Here is a 15524-nt window from a genome sequence, read left to right as displayed (position 1 = left end):
CTTATTTATTCTTTAATGAGTCGTGCTCTTATGCTGTAAACATGTTTTTATTTCACATATTTATTATATATTATTATTTTATAATTTTGTCACTTTTGACTCTTCGCCCCCTGGTGTCAAAATAAAGATAACTGCAAAATGTGTTTTATCGATTTCTTATTTAAATATTAATTTGATTTTCCTGTCACATTCTCAGTTGTATTATAATAAACTATCGTTAACATATATACAGCAAAGTCCAGTGAAAAGTTTATTTATTTTTTTTAATAAAGGTGCTTATATGTAATGATTTATCTTTGTATAGTACTGCAGTTTGGTTTCCATAATTTTCACAAATCTAAAGACAAACCTTGTAGTTTAAAAAGTACAATTTTTAAAGCGTCCTGCTTTGTTAAATTAATTGAACTTTACGTTAAAACTGTTGAATCTTCTGTTAACAAAAACACTTTAAACTTGCCTGTAAGTTCTAATCTTTTCAAATGTGTTAATTCGTCAATTTAATTAATAATACACAGGTGTTTCCTCTTTGTATCTACATTACTGTTTTAATAATTGGCACGAACTATGAAATTAAATTCTAAATAACATTTTCCGTGCCGCTATATAAACCTCTAGGAACCAATGTTCTACGCTAGTCAGTGTTACACCCGGCTTCGTATCTCACACGGACACTAACACGGAAGTAGCACTTTAGTAGCGACTAACATCCGCTGTTCTAATCCTTTAAGAGCTGGGTCTTCGTTCAGTAGCATGAAAAACATGTTGACCATTATCTCTAACGCACTTTGTAGGATCACTGGCAGGAATGTGGTGAGTGCGTTTTGATGTTAATGTTGAGTTTGTGCTCGTTTCTTAGCTGATGCTAACGGCTAGCTAGCTTTGGTTTTGTTTGGCTGGTTGGAGCTGACCTTGTGAGCATGGTAGCATGTTAGCATCAGCGGCTAGTTTGACTCTTTCTTCACGTTCTGCATGCTGTGGTCATGTCTGTCTTTTACTTTTCTGTCTCTACAGCTCATCTTTAATTCATTTAAGACTAATTCGTCTCTCGTTTGCGTTCCTCGCGCAGCTTTATTGATTTAAGATGCACTGGTGTGACCAATATCGAGTTTAAACATGAAGCAATTAAAGGCTAAATTTAGCTTCCACTAGTTAGCATTAGTGGAGGAAGTTACGTTACTAAAGTATTACAAATACAATTATTTATATATTAACTACAATAAGCATTACCACAGTGTAGAAATACTCATACAAGTAACAGTTCTGCATTTTAAACGTGTTGTGCATTTTAAACGTGAAGTAAAGTACATTAGCATCAAGCACTTAAAGTACAAACCTAAGTACTTTCTCGGACAGAATTTCATCTTCACATGTTTTTAAAGAGACTTCAAATGTGCGCAACAATAACTTTAAAACTCTTATCGTTTTTTAATCACTGGTCGCTCAGTCTTTAATCTGAACTCCAGAGATCAGAGAAACGTGTGATTGTACTCATCAGTGCATCCATATTCATCAGCTCTGATTCAGGTTTTGTAAATGTATAAATTGTGCGAATGATGATCAAACTGATCCTAAAAACGAACTGCAGAACTGTTTTTATGGCATTGGGTTGAAAAGGCAGGCCTCTTGCTTTCGCTCTCTCCCTTCGGCTACACACACACAGAACAATATATTCATGTCTTCCTTCTCTCTCTTCCCCCCCCCCCCCCACACCTGAACCCCAGGGAGCCCAAACAGTGTCCGAGGTAAGCAGCTCGTTGCTCTGCTGATGTTTGTCTGCAGTGAGTTTTTAAAATACAACACGATAGAACTTACATTATAGTCAATCTGCTCTTTCACTGTGTTAAGATCTCCTTTTAAATTCTTTGATTTAACTGTAAACGTTCTTTGTCTTGTTTGTTTCTTTACACGTTGATGGTGTTGAGATGAATCAGCTGCTCTGTGGCGTCTCGGCAGATAGTGTGTGTATGTATGTATATATGTATACATATTAGGGGTGTAACGATACGCGTATTGAACCGTTCGGTACGAGGCTCACGGTTCGGTACGCATGACGAACCGAATACGTTTGAATAAATAAAAATTAAATATTATTATTATTTTTTAAACCTTTATTTAACCAGGTAGTCCATTGAGATTAAAAATCTCTTTAGCAAGATGTAAGTAACAACACTAATAACATTAAGGAGCAGTTTGTGTTTTTTATGCTTATGTGTTGCTAAGAAGACACCCCAGAAGATGAGTCACTCAGGTATAGTTCCATCATTGTTCAAAGTCAAAGAATAACTTCATGACGTTAGTTGTAATGAATAAATATATTTTAAAATCAAGTACATTTCTCTGCATTTATAGTTTTCTACTGTATCGTACCGAACCCAACCGTGGATTTGTGAACCGTTACACACACACACACACACACACACACACACACACTCTAACAATTCATCAGAGCAGACCGTGTTAGTCAAAGAGAAACCAAATAAATAAGGTGTTCAATCATATGAAACAAGATCAGGTAATGTTTAGATTATACATCATCTTATTTTAATGTGTCAGTTTATTTGTGATATAATGCGTGTAAAAGATATGTAAAATGTGCCAATTAAAGAATATCAGGTGAGGTGTAGACACTGTTGGGCCAGACTCCGTGTGTTCTGCTTGTTTTAGCCTCCAGAGGTGTGTGTGTCTGTGCTGTTGTCACCTGTAGACCCTGAACACCTCCTCTGGCTGTGCTCTGGTCTGATTGGTTGGCTCCTGTGTTCCCCAGTTGCTGGTTGACCTGTCAGAGTACGTCAGTGCAACCTCTCCGGCGGCGCCCGCCTTGGCTCACACCCGGCGGCAACCACCCAAACCACCACCAGTCAGTCCTAGAGCGTTAGCTAGCGACCAGCTGGACGGACCAGTAAGAGCACTGGGAGCCTCCGTGTGTGATCACTAACAGGGGCGGGAAGCCGAACGTCTGTTTAACATCCAGAAGTAAAGAGAACGAACCTCTCGCAGCTAGTTCTGGGTTCATGCACCATCGAGTTCTTTCTTTTCTTTCTCTCTGAGAGATCTATGAAGTCATTCACTGAAGACGTAAAGAAAAGAATCTCATATTTTAAATGGAGCATCACAGATGTTTGTCTTTTTCAGCGTTTATCATTTTATGGATTTACTGTAACAACAGTGCTGCTGCTGACGATTATTCAATTCCTGATCTGTTATGACTGTCTATAGAAATATATCACAACTTCTCTGAGCTCTTACTAATGTTTCAAATACCCCAAAAGATTAGATTCACTAAAATATATAAAGCTGCAAAACCTAAAAACTGATCAATAAATATTTGCCATATTTGCTCCATAATGATTCATTTTCCCATTAATTTATACAAAAACCCAGTTTTAGGATTTCTGTTTGCTTAAAGTGAAGCTTATATTAACACCAAGAATAAGAGTTTATTCCAATAAAACACGAGTCAGCAGAACTCTTATGTTCAGACTGGGACTATTAATCTAAATGTTAACATCTTTAAATGAAATACTGTGGTGCTGCAGAGACGTCCCACTACGCATCACATTCTACAGACTTATGAAAACATGATTGTCATTCTAATATCACAAACCGGTCAAAATGATCTCGGGTTAGATATTTCCTCTAGTTTGCTCCTTAATTTACTTTCTGGCCTAAAATGAGTTGGTTTCACTAAAATGCGTTCAGAATTAAACTGTCATGTTGCAAATATATCTAATAATCATCTAAACTCCCTAAAAATATCACATTTTGTTTTCCATCAAATCTTCTGTTTCTATTTTAATCATTTATTGAGCAGCAGTGATGTTCAATAAAATACTCGTATTCTTTTTTTTACCCAGAACCAGTTTTTGGTTTGAAAGATTCGGCTGCTGTTCTCCCACCCTGTTACTGACCCCCCCCCCCCCCCCCCCCCCCCCCGTCAGACCGCTGTAGTAGTCCAGTCCAGCGTGAACCACCTGACCCCCACCCCCCCCCCCCCCCGTCAGACCGCTGTAGTAGTCCAGTCCAGCGTGAACCACCTGACCCCCCCCCCCCCCCCAGTCTGACCGCTGTAGGAGTCCAGTCCAGCGTGAACCACCTGACCCTGGACCTGCTGTGAAGAGGAGGACATCCTTCGTCTGTGTGGAAGCCGTTTTCTTTCTTTGTGCTTCATGTTTTTGATGTTTAATGCGTTTTATTGATTTATTTTTCAGGGTTCCAGAGTCGTGGTTTCTCGCTCCTTCGCCGACTTCGCCTCACAGGCGACCTTTGACATCAAGGTGAGTGAAACTGCTCTGAAAGTAGTTTTTTAACGCACTGAACGTGGAGAGAAACTACAGAATATACCGTGTGTCTGTGTGGTAGAAGTGCGACGTGCACCGTCTGGAGGAGGGCCCTCCGGTGCAGGCGGAGCTGACCCGGGATCAGGGTCTGCAGTATTACCGCGTCATGCAGACCGTGAGGCGCATGGAGCTCAAAGCCGACCAGCTCTACAAGCAGAAGATCATCAGAGGCTTCTGTCACCTGTGTGACGGACAGGTGACCGCCGCAGCAAGCTGTGACATCATTTAAACAAAGTTCACCGTTAATCTGTCTGACCGCTGGAAAAAAGACAGGAGAATCACATTCTTACTTATATTTCACTTCTTTCATAAAACCTTATATTAACAGTCTTTGGGACAGAATAGAGTCACGCATTGAATTGTCTTTTTATTCCATTTATTGGTAGCGGTGCAGTTCCAGCTATCGTTTCATTTTATGGAATCCGTGGCTCTTCTACCGGCCCGTCCTCATGCTCTTCTTCGTCTTCTTCTTCTTCTACAGGAAGCGTGTGCCGTCGGCATCGAGGCCGCCATCAACCCCTCGGATCACCTGATCACCGCCTACCGCGCCCACGGCTACACGTACACCCGCGGGATCTCCGTCAAAGAGATCCTGGCCGAGCTCACGGGTGAGGTTTACAATCTAAAGACTGGATTTATTTATTTTATTGCTTCACCATAAATGCTGCTGTAGTGAAACAATTGCCCCGACGGGATTAATAAAGTATTCATCTATTTATTTAACATCACTCCTCAGGTCGTAAAGGAGGCGTGGCCAAAGGAAAGGGGGGTTCCATGCACATGTACGCTCCACATTTCTACGGAGGAAACGGCATCGTGGGCGCGCAGGTACACACACCTACACACACCTACACACATCTACACACACCTACACACACCTACACACACCTACACACATCTACAGGCGTATTTAATATGAACATTATGAACATTAAGGAAACATTAAGGGGGCCGTAGTGATGTTTGAGGTTCTTCTCCACAGTCAGTGTTTCATATTCTACGGTAGACGGAGAACATCAACGTATTTTAGACTCCGAACATAATTTCTCAGTTTCAGTGAGCGCTACGTTCTATCACCAGACTCCATTCATGAAACAGTATTGAACCGGTGAGCGCTCGGGGCTGCTGCCGCCTCTCGTTGGTGTGACGTGAAGCTCTCTGGTCATCGCTCAGGTTCCTCTGGGAGCCGGCATCGCTCTGGCCTGCCAGTACCAAGGCAACAACCAGGTGTGCGTCTCCCTCTACGGGGACGGGGCGGCCAATCAGGTAAACATCCCGCCCACTTCTTAAAAATCCTACAATCCCATCGTACGACTACTTTAACCCCCCCCTCTGATCCCAGGGCCAGCTGTTTGAGTCCTTCAACATGGCCGCCCTGTGGAAGCTGCCGTGCATCTTCGTCTGCGAGAACAACAAGTACGGCATGGGCACGTCGGTGGAGAGAGCTTCAGCCAGCACCGACTACTACACGAGAGGAGACTACATACCAGGAATCAGAGTGAGACACACACACACACACACACACTCTCTAACACGTGGGGGTCTTGGGCGGTAGCTGCAGTGTGTCTGTTGGACCGTGCGCTGCAGCTGGCCTGTATGAACCCAGACTACAACAGGAGGAGGCTGGACCTCCGTCCTGGCAGTTGCAGGTGTGAACATCCATACAGCTGTCTGATGCTCATGTATGATACTGCAAACAAACAGAAGTGAAAGGACGAGTACTGCACCGTTGTGGATAATCTACGTCAGTCTGTAAGATAAACGGAACTCTGCGCCGGGTGATCGGTGTCTTCTGACCGTGCGTCCTCGTTTCCCAGGTGGACGGGATGGACGTGCTGTGTGTCAGAGAGGCCACCAGGTTTGCTGCAGACCACTGCAGGTCTGGAAAGGTAAGCTGGTGAACAGGTGGAGAGCTCGGTGATGAATTAAACCCAAAGTTCTTCTTTTTATTTCTCCGGCTTAACTTCTCACACGAGCCGTCTCCGTTCGCGTGAACTCAAATGTTTTCTTTGACGTGTTGATGAAGCTGATCTTCATGTGTAAAGATGGCCGCCGGCTGTGAGAGACGACTTGTTGTGTTTTCAGGGTCCGATCATCATGGAGCTGCAGACCTACCGTTACCATGGACACAGCATGAGTGACCCAGGCGTCAGGTGATGACGTCATCCGGTCACATGTCGTTTCTCTGGTTCATCACTTTAATCAATGTCTTGTTCAAGTGAGACGAGAGTTTAGTTATGCTTTGAACATTATTTATTTATATATATATATATATATATATATGGTATAATTTTTGTTGTGATATTTTGACGTTCACTAAACGATACATTTTAAATATATTTATGCAAAAAATGAAGTATCAAACATGAAAAAGTGAAATAAATTCATAATAAGAGGTTCAGATAAATAGAGGATAAAATGACCTCGGGTCAGGAATCTAATATGAAACCACGTTGTTAGTTTGGTAACTTCCTGTTCATCAAGGGACGTTTGGGTTTGTTCTGACTGTGATGTCACTTCCTGTAGCTACCGCACGCGGGACGAGATCCAGGAAGTGCGCAGTAAGAGCGACCCCATCAGCATGCTGAAGGAGCGCATGCTCAGCAGCAACATGGCGTCAGTGGAGGAGTTCAAGGTGCGCACACACAGTCTTCTTCATTGGACCTTTAGGTAATCGGTAGTGTGTCTACAGCCGACAATGAGATTCTCTGTCCCGTCAGGAGATGGACGTAGCGATCCGTAAGGAGGTGGAGGAGGCGACTCGGTTCGCCACATCGGACCCAGAGCCGCCGCTGGAGGAGCTCTGCAACCACATCTTCAGCAACGACTTGCCGCTGGAGGTCCGCGGGACCAACGCCTGGGTCAAACTCAAGTCTGTCAGCTAGCGACACACACACACACACACACACACACACGGTAGTAAAGGAAAGCCCCTCCAGCTGCACCGACTCCCTGACCCTCCCTGACCTTTAACAGAATTAACATTCAGTGCCTCCTTCCTTGATTTCTGGATCATTCTGCACCTTCATGGGACCTGAAACCTGTCGGTGTTATTTATAGTTTTATATGGAAACATATTTATTCTTTGTCTGTCGTCTGTTTTACTGTCATTATAAAGCCACCGTGTGTTTGCTGCTGCCATCTGTGGTGTCTGAGTCTCCAGAGTGCCGTGTGTACGTTTTAAATATATATATATTTATTGATGTATATTTATATTCGGGGCTGCTTATTATACGCACACAACTTTGGTTTCCGCTTTGTTCCAACACGGCGTCTGTTTTAAATTCCTCTCTTTAGGAGTTGTTCACGAATCTTTTAAATGTTCCTAAAATTCTGATTCCGCTCCAAGAAAGCAACAGAAACTGAATATCCTGATGTCAATCACTTGACTTTGACTTTTCAGACTCTTTGTTGTGTTAAAATGTTTATTTAAGAGACGGCAGGAAAGGATTCGGTGTTTCTTTGTGTGTCCGCAGCTACAACGAAGTACAAATACATCTACTCAAGGCGTGTACTGAAGGACAAGTTTAGTGATTTAACTCAAGTAATCCTGTTACTTTGTACTGGAAATATTGTACTTTTTAGATTAATACAAAATATGATCACTAAATCACACAAGCTACATTATTACAGACGAAGCTACACGATGTAGAAAGTGGTCATATGTATGTGTGTGTATGTATGTGTATATATAAATAATATATATATATAAAAATTCTGAAATGGGCCGTCCTGCTTACTGAGTGCTTTTAGTACTAAGAGTATATTTTGATGCTGATACTTTTAAGTAGAAGTACTCTTGACAAGTGGAAGTCCTACATTCAAAACTACTGAAGTAGAAGATCAGAGTACTTGCTGCATATTTGTACGTGTATTTATTTTTGAGTTCTAAGAGGATTTGTGATTATTAAGATGACTGATCAGTTCATCAAATCCATAAAGTAAATATTTAACTTTGAGTGAATGTTTTATCCAGAAGTACTGAAGAGAAAATACTTTACTTTTCCATCCTGCTTCACTGAAGTACTTGAACTTTCCAAATACTCTTCCTACCCGACGGCAGAAGAGAAGGAAAGTGTGAAGACACGGAAGTATGAGAATAATCCTCTGCTGGAGGATGGTTGCACTAAAACATATATTAGTTTAGTGTAGAGGTTTATGATGTGTCAGTATCTGTTTATTTGTGTGTGAGGGTTTAACGCCGACGTCTCGTTACTCTTACTGAACCTGTTCAGGTAAAAAGCTTTGTGGAACGGAGAGACTGTAAAATAAATTCATAAAGAACGTGAAGATTAACAGTCTTTTCTTTACCTGATACTCTATACTCCTAGAACTCTAAATATTGTACTTTTTACTGTACTACATCTCAGATGTACGTATTGTACATCTTTTACATAAATTAACGAGTAATGTTTGAATGCTTTCACTACATTTTACTGATTATACTGACATACTTATAGCTTACTGTAACGGAGTATTTGTACTGTGTGGTATTATAACTTAAACTTTAGTAATCGGAGTACTTCCTGCACTGACCACTAGATGTCACTACCAGGCTGTACAATCTACTTCCGCTATTTATCTACAGTCATGACAACCGAACGTGACAGTTGATCGTTACTGATGACGTAGCTAGTGAATGAAGAGTGACTATGAATGAAATGTACCACGATAATTACGCTCAAATATATAAACTGGAGCCAGAACATGAAGTGCTTTTAATAAAGTAGAATTTTAAAATCTATTCTATCAAATGTAAGATGACGTAAACAAGTGCTGAATACCATGAAAGTGCAAAGTCAGCACTACTCTTTATGATAAAGTTCAGTCGTAAATGTAATATGTTATTACTCTGTTGTTCAAACAGCATTACATTTGGTGAAGAGCGCATTATGACTTGTTTAGGACCCGAAACTCAAAGTTCAGGACTTTACTCTGGACTTGTCTGTCTTAATTGTCATTTCCAACTTCCTGTTCCAATTTCCGGTAGCGAGAACCTGGAAGGCTGTCCTCGTGGGTCCTCAGAGATCCCTCGATCCTGATTTATATAAATGAAGAATATATATATATATATATATATATATATATATATATATATATATATATATATATATATATATATATATTCATATTCATATTCATATTCATATTCATTCTGAATACGCCAAACTTTACTTAATTTATCTTGTTATCTACAGGAAGCCGCCTACTGACGTGACGCAGGCGTGACGCAGCGGTCTGACGGACAGGTAAGCCGACACCGGCCGCCATATTGGGAAACAACGGAAGTGTGTGAGTCAATCAGTTTCCGTCCTCCTCTCTCTCTCATGTCTGTCTCCCCGGAGGAAGGGGCGGTCTCAGCGCCGCTGCAGATCCGGAATTAGAAGGTGTTCGCTCGGCTCGGCTCTGCTCGGTCGTTCGGCGGAGAGCTCCGCGAGCGGTTCGGTTCCACACAGGAAATACAGAAACTTTTCGTTAAAAAAGGAAAGAAAAAAGGAAAGGAAGAAGGAAAGGAAGGAAGAAGTGTCGACCGAGGGGAGTGACGGAGAACCGGTGGCAGAAAACAGGAATTAAAGAAGAAGAAAGAGGAAAAAGTAGAAAGCACAGGGAGGACAAGATGCCTCTGGCTCAGTTGGCGGATCCCTGGCAGAAGATGTCTCTGGGGGGGGGGACCGGAGAGGTGAGACCTTTATTTAACAACACTCTGTCTGTCCTCCTGTCTCACTGACCAGAGAGGTGAGACATTTATACACACTCTGTCTGTCTGTCCTGTCTCACTGACCAGAGAGGTGAGACATTTATACACACTCTGTCTGTCCTCCTGTCTCACTGACTAGAGAGGTGAGACATTTATACACACTCTGTCTGTCCTCCTGTCTCACTGACCAGAGAGGTGAGACATTTATACACACTCTGTCTGTCTGTCTGTCCTCCTGTCTCACTGACCAGAGAGGTGAGACATTTGTACACACTCTGTCTGTCTGTCTGTCCTCCTGTCTCACTGACCAGAGAGGTGAGACATTTGTACACACTCTGTCTGTCTGTCTGTCCTCCTGTCTCACTGACCAGAGAGGTGAGACCTTTATACACACTCTGTCTGTCCTCCTGTCTCACTGACCAGAGAGGTGAGACATTTGTACACACTCTGTCTGTCTGTCTGTCCTCCTGTCTCACTGACCAGAGAGGTGAGACATTTGTACACACTCTGTCTGTCTGTCTGTCCTCCTGTCTCACTGACCAGAGAGGTGAGACATTTGTACACACTCTGTCTGTCTGTCTGTCTGTCCTCCTGTCTCACTGACCAGAGAGGTGAGACATTTATACACACTCTGCCTGTCTGTCTGTCCTCCTGTCTCACTGACCAGAGAGGTGAGACATTTGTACACACTCTGTCTGTCTGTCCTGTCTCACTGACCAGAGAGGTGAGACCTTTATACACACTCTGTCTGTCTGTCCTGTCTCACTGACCAGAGAGGTGAGACATTTGTACACACTCTGTCTGTCTGTCCTCCTGTCTCACTGACCAGAGAGGTGAGACATTTGTACACACTCTGTCTGTGATGCCACATTAGATTAAATACACGATAACGCATTATAATACACCTTAAAGTCACTAATTGAACGTTATTCTACTCTAAAAGCTGCTATTGGGACACCACATTAGATTAAATACATTTAAAAAGCTCCATATCTCACTCTACTGTAATAATATAGAATGATTCAAATCAGATTAAATCACAAGAAAGCACTTAACAAGTCACCACGAGTCACTTTGTGGATTTTTTAAATATAATTTGTGGATTTATTTCTTGGTGTAAAACCAAAGTCGAGTCAGTTTATTCATAAATAACATTTAGAAACAACAGCAGTGGGTTATGATCTCCAGGTAAAGTCAATTAAAGACATTAAAAGTGCATAAAATACATAATTAAATAATAACGCACAGATTACTTTTTAAAGTGGATTGTGTTGTCTCTAAAATGAAAGTACATGCTTGTATGGGACATCTTCTATTGTCTTGTTTTCTCTGACAAACAATCTAAAACCCCAAAATATGCAAATAACTCAGACGAGAGAATAAAAAGCAGCAAATCCTCACAACATGACGGAGCAGAGAACGTGGAGAACGATGACATAACTCTTGATCGAGGATCTATTTTATGTGTCTGGACTTGTTGTTTCAGCTCTATAGTAGTAATGTGACAATAACATCACTTTCTCAGAGAACAGATGCTGCATAACTTAAATAAAGAGACGCGAGATTGAACCAAAACCAGCTGTGAGTGTGTGTGTGATTCCAGTTGTTACTTCCTACAAGTTTTTGAATCTTGATAAAAGAAGCAGGAGGCGGAGCCACAGCGAGTGTGTGTGTGTCCACTTCCTGTATGAGATGTCACAACGGCTGCATGGAGAAGTGTGTGTGTGTGTGTGTGTGTGTGTGTGTGTGTGTGTGTGTCTGTGTGTAATAATCAAACTCTGAGTCACTGAGCCAGCCTCTCTTCTGTCTCACCTCTCGAACAAGCTCGTACCTGCTCGTACCTTTTTCCCACACGGCCTGTTTTCACCTCACTCTCCTGCTGATGCTCACGTCAATGGAGCTCACCTTTAACCCCCCCCCCCCCCCCCACCTCCTTGTGTAACACCTTCAAGTCTCTCGCAGCGATGTGTGTCGTAAGCCTTTTTCTTTTCTAGGCCACCACACAACAAAAGCCACACATAGAGCAGTCGGTGGTTGGAGTTGTGGAGTGAACAGAAGATGCTTCTGTGTGATTCTTTTTGCCCTGAAGACAAGTTCATTCAACGCACGCGGAGAACAAAGATGGCTGCAGCGGTGAATATGCACTCTGCAGGCCTAAATGTTTTCTGAACAGCACGAAGGAAGTGCATTAGAAATGGCAACATGGCCTGAATATCCTTCAGGGCAGCAACTCGTCGTTTTGTGTGTAAAAAACATAGTTTCCAGAGCACAAGGGGGACACACCCAAACAGCTGTCCTTATCCAACCGACCAGCGCAAAGCGGGAGATATCCTGCTTTTTATTAAATATGAGCATCTGGGTCTGTCCGCGGTGGACCGGTCTCTGCTGGAGGATCTGGGTCTGTCCGTGGTGGACCGGTCTCTGCTGGAGGATCTGGGTCTGTCCGCGGTGGACCGGTCTCTGCTGGAGGATCTGGGTCTGTCTGTGGTGGACCGGTCTCTGCTGGAGGATCTGGGTCTGTCCGCGGTGGACCGGTCTCTGCTGGAGGATCTGGGTCTGTCCGCGGTGGACCGGTCTCTGCTGGAGGATCTGGGTCTGTCCGCGGTGGACCGGTCTCTGCTGGAGGATCTGGGTCTGTCCGCGGTGGACCGGTCTCTGCTGGAGGATCTGGGTCTGTCCGCGGTGGACCGGTCTCTGCTGGAGGATCTGGGTCTGTCCGCGGTGGACCGGTCTCTGCTGGAGGATCTGGGTCTGTCCGCGGTGGACCGGTCTCTGCTGGAGGATCTGGGTCTGTCCGCGGTGGACCGGTCTCTGCTGGAGGATCTGGGTCTGTCCGCGGTGGACCGGTCTCTGCTGGAGGATCTGGGTCTGTCTGTGGTGGACCGGTCTCTGCTGGAGGATCTGGGTCTGTCCGCGGTGGACCGGTCTCTGCTGGAGGATCTGGGTCTGTCTGTGGTGGACCGGTCTCTGCTGGAGGATCTGGGTCTGTCCGCGGTAGACCGGTCTCTGTTGGAGGATCTGGGTCTGTCCGCGGTGGACCGGTCTCTGCTGGAGGATCTGGGTCTGTCCGCGGTAGACCGGTCTCTGTTGGAGGATCTGGGTCTGTCCGCGGTAGACCGGTCTCTGCTGGAGGATCTGGGTCTGTCCGCGGTGGACCGGTCTCTGCTGGAGGATCTGGGTCTGTCCGCGGTAGACCGGTCTCTGTTGGAGGATCTGGGTCTGTCCGCGGTGGACCGGTCTCTGCTGGAGGATCTGGGTCTGTCTGTGGTGGACCGGTCTCTGCTGCAGGATCTGGGTCTGTCTGTGGTGGACCGGTCTCTGCTGGAGGATCTGGGTCATTCTGCTGCATCCCTTCAGCTCTGCAGACGTTCTGCGTGTTGATATCGTATTACAGTGCTGGCTGATAACGCTTATTAATAAACGTCTGAATGCAGGAGGCGTGCGATCCGATGTCTTGTGCTGCAGACACAATGCAGTCCGTCCAAACTGAGCCAGAGGGAAGACACACGGGGAGTGAGTTAATGTAATTACTGCCACAGTTCTGAGTCAAATCTGATCATGTAGACAGGATGAACTTCCTCTGTCTGAGGATGTCATTACTCCTGATGTCTACGCTATTAAACACCTGTAAACCCGTTATGAACCAGAGGAGACACTCCTCACACCTGCACAACCTGCCTGAGAATCATCAGGTTTTTACGTCTTCTTCGGTGTCAAAGTCTTCTGTCTGTACATCCGTGTGTCCACTGCAAATAACAGCTGATAGGGGCTCATTCGGCATACTTTTAGTCGGGCCAATTGACCCAAAATATGGCCAAAGAGATGGTACCTATCAGCCAATTACCTGACTCCAATGCAGCTTTATACTTCCTGTTTACATCCCCCAAAAAGCACCCACATCATGTGAAGGTTAGTTCCAAAACTCAAAGCGTGATCATCGCCCCAAATCAAAGTCAGACAAAGTACAACAGCAGTGTCTGCTCCTTATTTCCTCTAAAGCCGCGTTGACACCAAACGTAGATGACATACAAAGTCTCTCGCTCTCTCTCCCTCACTTATCCTCCCTGCGCTGCACTTACCGGTGAAGTGAATAATCACCATGCTCTCTTCTCGTCGTTGTTGTTGTTGTTGTTGTTGTTGTTGTGGTGGTGTCGCTGCTATCGGTGTCTCAATCACAGCTGTTGTTCAGGAGAGCAGACCGGCTGATGATCCTCGTTGCGTAAAGACGACTCGTATCTTTTCACTTTGCTCTCGGCCGAGCAGACGAGGTCGAGGCGGTCAGAGTTTGGTGACCTCAAGAAGTAAACCTCACGCTGTGACTGTCTGGAGACTGTCTGTCTGTCAGACACACAGACAGACAGTCAGACAGACAGACAGAGACACACACACAGACAGACACACACACACACACAGACACACACAGACACACAGACACACACAGACACACACACAGAGACAGACACAGACAGACACACAGACACACACACACACAGACACACACACACACACACACACACACACAGACACACACACACACATGATCCAGGGTGAGGCAGAGAAAATAGAAATAAAAATACTTTAACCAATATCTACAGTATAAATGTTTAGAGAGAGAACATGAAAGATATAATAACTGATGAGATATGAAATCTAAACAACGTAACATGATAAGTTGCTCATAACTCAAGTTGAACCAATCAGATCTTTAGTTTGACATGTTGGATGTATTCGTTGACGTAGTAAAGGATGTTGGACGTGTTATTTGACGTAGTGAAGGATGTTGGGCGTATTCGTTGACGTAGTAAAGGATGTTGGACGTGTTATTTGACGTAGTAAAGGATGTTGGAAGTATTCGTTGACGTAGTAAAGGATGTTTGACATTATTTGACGTAGTAAAGGATGTTGGACGTATTCTTTGATGTAGTAAAGGATGTTTGACGTATTATTTGACGTAGTAAAGGATGTTTGACGTGTTATTTGACGTAGTAAAGGATGTTGGACGTATTCTTTGATGTAGTAAAGGATGTTTGACGTATTATTTGACGTAGTAAAGGATGTTTGACGTGTTATTTGACGTAGTAAAGGATGTTGGACGTATTCTTTGACGTAGTAAAGGATGTTGGACGTATTCTTTGACGTAGTAAAGGATGTTTGACGTGTTATTTGACGTAGTAAAGGATGTTGGACGTATTCTTTGATGTAGTGAAGGATGTTGGACGTGTTATTTGACATAGTAAAGGATGTTGGACGTATTCGTTGACGTAGTAAAGGATGTTAGACGTATTCGTTGACGTAGTAAAGGATGTTAGACGTATTATTTGACGTAGTAAAGGATGTTTGACGTGTTATTTGACGTAGTAAAGGATGTTGGACGTATTCTTTGACGTAGTAAAGGATGTTTGACGTATTCTTTGACGTAGTAAAGGATGTTTGACGTATTCTTTGACGTAGTAAAGGATGTTTGACGTATTATTTGACATAGTAAAGGA

At 43.7% G+C, this 15524-nt stretch overlaps 2 protein-coding genes across 4 annotated transcripts in view; both read left to right on the top strand.

Moving 5' to 3' along the window:
- Positions 1-677: 677 nt before the first annotated feature.
- On the top strand, positions 678-8622 carry pdha1b (pyruvate dehydrogenase E1 subunit alpha 1b). 2 transcript variants are annotated; one of them, XM_079291767.1, is made up of 13 exons: positions 678-810; positions 1722-1742; positions 2765-2899; positions 4209-4274; positions 4360-4533; positions 4819-4945; positions 5074-5165; positions 5511-5603; positions 5680-5835; positions 6155-6226; positions 6423-6490; positions 6864-6972; positions 7058-8622. In XM_079291767.1, exons 1-13 carry the CDS (start codon positions 751-753, stop codon positions 7220-7222), a joined length of 1338 nt encoding a protein of 445 aa, XP_079147893.1. In that variant the 5' UTR covers positions 678-750; the 3' UTR covers positions 7223-8622. The 2 variants fall into 2 exon arrangements, with proteins under 2 accessions (XP_079147893.1, XP_079147894.1); XM_079291768.1 differs by lacking the exon at positions 2765-2899.
- Positions 8623-9726: 1104 nt separating this feature from the next.
- rps6ka3b (ribosomal protein S6 kinase, polypeptide 3b) overlaps positions 9727-15524 on the top strand; it is a 47145-nt gene continuing 41347 nt past the window's right edge. For both annotated transcript variants that reach the window (XM_079292073.1, XM_079292072.1), the window contains exon 1: positions 9727-10017. In XM_079292073.1, coding sequence (XP_079148199.1) covers positions 9955-10017 — 63 coding nt within the window. In that variant the 5' untranslated portion in view covers positions 9727-9954. The remainder of the gene's footprint in view (positions 10018-15524) is intronic.

This window comes from Melanostigma gelatinosum (genome assembly GCF_949748355.1).
Source record: "Melanostigma gelatinosum genome assembly, chromosome: 20".
NCBI classification, from domain to species: Eukaryota; Metazoa; Chordata; class Actinopteri; order Perciformes; family Zoarcidae; genus Melanostigma; species Melanostigma gelatinosum.
This window is presented reverse-complemented; position numbering and strand designations above follow the sequence as displayed.